The 6,676-nt window shown below is 48.8% G+C and overlaps 1 protein-coding gene across 2 annotated transcripts in view; it reads left to right on the forward strand.

The window, feature by feature from the left end:
• Nucleotides 1-339: 339 nt before the first annotated feature.
• Nucleotides 340-6,676, forward strand: part of plekhh3 (pleckstrin homology, MyTH4 and FERM domain containing H3) — a gene marked incomplete at its 5' end in the record, with an annotated part of 39,473 nt that continues 33,136 nt past the window's right edge. For both annotated transcript variants that reach the window (XM_083648615.1, XM_083648616.1), the window contains 2 exons: nucleotides 340-474; nucleotides 6,276-6,331. In XM_083648615.1, the coding sequence (XP_083504741.1) occupies nucleotides 340-474; nucleotides 6,276-6,331 (191 nt within the window). The remainder of the gene's footprint in view (nucleotides 475-6,275; nucleotides 6,332-6,676) is intronic.

Genomic DNA, 6,676 nt, shown 5'->3' on the forward strand with positions numbered 1-6,676 from the left:
ACACAAGGTGTCCTGAGCGCAGCCAGCGGGAGTCCTGAAGAGAGGGTCGGCGGATTAACGTGAAATCGAGGACAGCTCTCTGTCAGTGAGATTTAACTTATTGGAATATGCCTGCTGCCATGTACAAACACTAAGACAACTCACTTTTCACGGTTTCCCCGATAGGAAGAGAGCGAGAGAAAGGGTTTATGCTGCCCTTCATCTCCCTCGCTGGATATCTATGGAGATACTGTCCCGCATGCTGTCCCGCTGCAGCTCCTGGAGTTACTTGCCGCCGAGACAGCGCCACCGTGAATGTTGACCTGGATAGCAGAAGACGACACACTTAACCTCATTTGAATGCCTTTGCAAGGGTTGTGCTGGTTTCTGTGCTGCAGGCAGGGCTTCAGTTTGCTCGGACGGGACTATGGGGAGAAAGAGGAGGAAGAGTCTTTTGAATTGCGCAACAAGGAGGACGTGACTCCCAATGGACGGGTAAAACTCTTCCACCTGCACCAGACAGCAGCTCCTATATGCATGAATACTTAATACGCCTCACTCGCCGCATTCAATGCTTCTTTGTGTAGCAGACAGTGTGGGTCTGTGATTGATACTAGAACTGTATAATATAAGCAGTGAAATATTTAGTGGCATCTCTGTGACCAGGTTTGAATTGCCATACTGATTGCCCTGTGTGTATCTTGCATGTCAACTTTTCACAGAGGGCCAATATTAGGAGCGAGATGTTTGTTCTGTGCAAACGGATCTGTAGCTGCTGTTAGTGCATTGCTTGCTTTGCAAAGTATCCAAATGCCGCTTGAACCCGTGACAGAAGTGCAGCCAGTGTTCATCAGGTTACCCATATTTTGAAGCAGCAGCGCTACAATGTTGCTGAGTTGACTGCTTGATTTTGTTGTCTTCATGGAGTGTGTGTGTGTGTGTGTGTGTGTGTGTGTGTGTGTGTGTGTGTGTGTGTGTGAGTGTGAGTGTGAGTGTGAGAGAGAGAGAGATCACGTTAAAACACAACACAAGCCTCTATCATTGAATGCAGATATGTGCTGCTGCCCAGTTTGATGTTTAAAATGTGCGTGATGGACCTGCTCTTGAGGCCTGGGCAACATTGAGCAATCCCACACGCTCTGATGCAAGCCATGAAGCCCAGGGTTGAATTGAACTGATCCTGTGTGTTTGGCCTCTGTCCACTCAATTGCAAACAAGACTGTGGCCTTGTCTTCTCTGTAATGTTAGTCATCTGATCAGGCACAGAGAGTTCAGCATTGTCCACCCACTTGTGAGGGGGCATTGTTGCCTTGAATTGAGGTAGGCTGTTTCTGTGTGAAGACCCAACGTACAGCGCTCCATGTACAGTCTGTGAGAAGGAGCCCGCCTTCAAGTCTTCATCAGGCCTGGGTGCCCGGTTGTAATAACGACTTTTCCTTACATCACATCAGCCTTACTATTTTGTTTTAACACTTTTTACATACATTCTTATCTTGACTGTGTTATTTGGGTTGGTATGATAGGCCTAGTTACACTGTGCTGCTCAGACAAGGCTTACACTCAACATGGCCTACTTGATGAAAATGATATCACCTGGGGCTACTACTACATGGGCTGCTTATCTCTTTTTTGCATGAAAACGGTCTTCCGCAGACCGCAGTTATTGTCTCAACAGAAGACTACGAGCACCAGCAGCCAGGCAGATAAGAGCAACATCTGTTGACCAGGGGCTTCCACAGAGGTGACGGTCGGTGTGGAGCACTGTTCATCTGGGCAAACATCCCTTTCTTGATCTTTATGCACCATCTGTCTGCCAATGGTGGCCAGAGAAACCCAACCGCGGTCCATAGCCGCAATCAATAAAAGATCATAGTAGCACGTCCCCATGGAGACGCCTGATGGACTTTGAAAGTAAGCAAGAGCGCTCCTTTTCCTCAAACTTCCCCCGGCTTCTTCATTAAGATGCATCCTGGCCCCTCCATCATAGCCGGAGTCTGTCTTGTACTTGTCATCTGATGCTTCATCTGCAGAACCCTGTTCCTCGGGGTGGTTGGGGCTCAGTGTGGGCTTTTTGTGTTCTAGAGACCCGTGGTTTTTGGAGCAGAACGTGGATTTAGGAGATTAATTGGTTAGATTAAGGGATTGCAGTCTAGCCTAGCTAGCTTAGAGCTTTAGTCTTTCAAAGATGATGTTTCATCAAAGGGTAATTCCACTAGATTTGACCATCGACTTATTCATGAGTCAGTGTTTGGCCTATTTGTGAACCTTTATGACTTTCTCCCACAGCCAGAAACAACACACCTCCGTTGTGCGAATTCCTAATCAGGAACGTTGGGCTGATGTAGAATTGCTCAGAGAATAATTGGGAGAAAAAAGAGTGAAACTGCCAATAGTACAATTTTCTGGGTATAATCTTGCATAGCACAAAACTGTGCTCACTTGACATTGCTGTTAGATCACTGATGAGAATCTTGGTTGTCTTGATTTCTCGCTTGAAAATCAAATATACTGACTTGTCCTTAATTAGCCATAGGAATAATAATAGCAGAGGTTTTCAAAGTGGGAGGCGGGCCTCCCCAGGGGGGCTCTGGCCACTTTCAGGGGACATTAGTTATCAAAAGGAGATCACATAGATGTGTGTGATTTGGTTAAAGAGATAGTTCAGAGATACAGTAGTATTGGGGAATTTTACTGTTTTCCCCACTTTCCCAGAGTCAGAAACAAATAAATGCCTTCAGACAAACCTTTTTTTAATAGTCTGAAACTATCTTGTCTCAATTGTTGGGATCAAATAACATAACAATCCCATAGGCATCTGGCATTTAGGTTGTCCCCAAGCTGTGTCTGAGGGGAGGCCCACAGCCTCAGACTTTGATAACCTCTATATATAGGCTATATAATCTAGTGAATAGTGGCACTTCCCCACTCAACACTTCCTCTTTTCATCATGCGATTTTGCCTGTTGCCTGTAATCAGGCTACTTCAAGCGGAAGGAACCTTTCTTGATTAGCATGACAAAGATGTTGTGCGCAGTAACCAAAGGCAGTAACACGTTTAGTTCCAGAATGTACTCGGCTGTTCCTGAGGATATTGATCATTGATTACCAGCCTTCTGCAAATCCTGTTTCCTCTTGACCTATGTCACTGGTGTGTGCTGGGTATCGTAACTCTGTCAATACTTCATGCTGAGCCAATCATTAAGACCTCAGCTGACCCATGCTTAGCCAACACCATTGGTTACTCTCCCCATCGGGTCGTCCCGGGAACATACGGCTCTAGTCCATATACTGTTTAGCTTTCCGTGGTAGGAGAGGGGGGTGGGGCGCAGGGTTGGAGATGGGCTAGAGGGTGGGGGTCGAGGATGGGTCCCAGGGAAAGCCCCTCGGGCCTACGTTCCATCGTTTACAGAGAGACCTCCATTACGTCCTGCGCTTGACAAGCCACATTTACAGACAGCGGGTCAGACCTCCGTGTGTGTGTGTGTGTGTGTGTATGTGTATGTGTGTGTCTGCGTGTGTGTGTGTGTCATTCGGGCCTGCCCAGCTCTGAAATACCCCATTTAATAGCCTTCTTGACCAGCTCCTGCCAGGGATGACCACAGTAACCCAGGAGTCTGGTGGAGTCTCCCTCGCTTCGGCCGTCCAAAACCCTCACCGCCACGATCTCCAGCGTCGTTTTCCCACCCGCTGCCAGGAGATGTCATGATGTGTACCATCGGCAGGACCGAAGCCAATAGGCGACGCACTGTTCCTCGCCAGCACTCTTCTCACTGAGGTCGGAAGAATCATGAGTCAGTGCTGCTGACGTTTGTGTAGGCTTGGCCCTTGGAGCACAGGGCCATGTCAGAGAGAAGCCCTTGCCTGCGTGTTTACAGTCCTCATTGAAAGAAACGGCTCTGCAGCAGCTGCCCAAACAGTCCCACAGAGCTGAATGCCTCCACTGTTGGGACAGCAGGGCACTCATTTTAGGACGGGACATCCGTCATTCTCTCGGCTTTCCATGTTTCCACTGAAACTTTGTTCAGCTTTTTTGTAACGTGAAGTCACGCTCACCGCCGAGCTGCCACCACCACCACCAAGTGGCGAGGCCCGGGCATCTGGAAGTGTCACCGCAACGCATCCTGTTCCTGGGAACAAGCGGGCACAGTGCTGCCGTGCCGGAGCCGGGCGGCGCTGCTGCTGCCCTGCGTCTTCAGAGGTGTCACGGTACGCTGGTTTATATTTGGTTTCCGTTGCCGTCCCTGCCTCACCACCTCTAGGCCACACATCTGGTCTTCAGGCCGACACTGGCAGAGCCCAAGCATTTCCTCCTGGTTACTCAGCCTCCCAGGAGAGCAGCGGGGGGAGAGAGGGGAGGGGAGGGGAGGGGGAGAGGCGAGAGCGGAAGTCAGCCACGGAACGAACACATCACGGCATCTCTCCCTCCTCCTCTCCTCTCCACGCTCCAGTCTGGAGTGATTCATCCCCGGCCTGCCCGTCCAAAGGGAGCGCCGCTGCCAGGACTCTGCGTTGCACGCTATCCTTGTTCCTTGTCCCACAGCCCATTAACTCCATTGGAAAGCCGTATATTTGGAGGAGGAAAAAAAAAAGTTTTTGTCGAGAATTACTCGGAACATGCTAATCCGTGCTGCCTGACCTATTAGCCAATTGATCCTCAGATTAATTTATATCAAGGAATTACAGTTTGGCAGACAGTAATGTGATTAGAATTGATTTGTTGTTCTCAGACTGTCTGAACTTTCTTGTCTGGGACTGTTGGCTTGGCTAAATGGTTTATGGATGACAGAGAGTGGTTGGGAACAGCCTGCCGCCACACTGGCCTCCATTCACAAATGGCTTTATAACGGCACTCAGTCTTACTTTTGACATTTACACTACCTCTCCCTGAGTTAAACATTAACTCCGTCTCATTCTATAATCCCATCCACACCTTCATCTTCTCGCCGTGCGCCTCAGAGCACATCTGCCCCCCGTAACGTCACACAGATGCCACACTTAGCCTATAAATCTGCAGCTCGTGTTTTCTTTGTTATTTCTGAGCCGGTCCAAAAAGAAGCAGTCAGACTGTTTTCGCAGGGCAAGTCCTATACTTAGGCTAGTTTGCCCAGTAGTAAAGTGTGGTGTGTGAACTGCCAGGGGGCCCAGAGCTGACCTGGATAGAGTTTCAGGTAGGCCAACACCCCGGGCCGGGCCGGACCAGGCCAGCCGCAGGAGCTGGCTCAAGGCTGCGGCTCGCAGAGACAACAAGGCCCAGAGGCCACGGGGACAACACAGCGATGCCCTGGCCTGCACACACCAGGGAAGCTGTCCAAGTTGCACACAGGCGAGCTCTGATGTCTGATGGGGTTTTCCAAGGTCAGGTTGGGAATGGAGAAGGGCCCTGGACGCTGTAAACGGAAACCTCCTCTCCCATCTTCTGCTTCATAGGGGCATCCTGGAATGAAATGTTCAGTGTTCCACCCATGAACTTTGATTGAGCTCGTCTGCCAGCGGGGGGCCCCGTGTGTAGTCGCTTGACGTGTTCACCTCAGTTTCCATAAAGAAGCTGATGCCTGAGCGAGAGGGAGTCATATTATTTGGCACAAAGACTTTGTAGGTTTTGAGGCATTTTTTTTGTCATTTCTAGACACTTGCCTAGTTATTAGAAATGTGTGGCTGTTTAACAGATAATATAATAATTATCAGCACATTGTCATTTTAATACCCAAACTTTAAAATACCCCCATTTGCTGTCTTTCTGGCTTGCTGTCTGTCTCTGCTTGTTCTACTGTAGTGTGGTTATTAGCAGTCAGACTCAGCCTGTAGTGTGGGCTGGAGATAACCATGATATGAGTCTGTAATGTGGGTACTGAATTAGTCACTGTCAGTGTAAACGGACTTTGGTAATGAAAAGAATCAGGATTGTGACACTGTAAACACGAGGCCGAGCACGATCTCAAAGTCAGGCCTATTTTTACGTTTTAACAACCTGTTCAGAGAAATGACTATCTGAATAAAAGCATTTTGGGGTTAGCTCGTCGGGGTGCGTCGAGCTACAGCACAAAAGAGCCCTCTGTTCCCCCACTCCTATAAATGAGCCTGTTTTGCATGGCATATTTCTCCCTACCGGCTCAGCCTTGCAAGTGAAAGCCAAGCATTACAGGAACAGAACAGCTATGTGCAGAGACTGCCAGCAATGGCTGCACACTCCATACTACCCTAACGTGGCCACCGGGGGCAAACTAGTTTGCGGGGGACGGACAAGTGTTTGTGTTGCATTATCATCTATTTACCCCCTTCTCTCTCTTTTGTTGACAGAGTCCAGCTGAGGTGACTGTTTCTCAACCAACCCGCACAGCTAATGGAACAAATGGGTAAGGAGAGAGAAACCGATACACTGTTTCAACTATTTAGGAAGTATTTAGTAGTTCCTTCTTTGACACGTATTGTTCCTCAGAGGGCAGTGGGTTTATCATCATGTCATCACAGTCCAATCACTTTCATCTGGCATTTCCCTAGAAGCGTGTTCGCTCATAGTGATGTGCACACCGTGACACATGCCCCTAGTAACCACACACAAGCGCACACACACCCGCGTTTACACTGGCCAGGGTTCCCACAGGTCCTTGAAATCCTTGAAAGTTTGTGACTTTGAGAGAGAGAGAGAAAAATCAAGGCCTTGAAAGTTTTGGAAAATAGACACGGGTCATTTAAAGTCC

The sequence above is a fragment of the Poromitra crassiceps genome (genome assembly GCF_964638095.1).
Source record: "Poromitra crassiceps genome assembly, chromosome: 13".
Taxonomy (NCBI): domain Eukaryota; kingdom Metazoa; phylum Chordata; class Actinopteri; order Beryciformes; family Melamphaidae; genus Poromitra; species Poromitra crassiceps.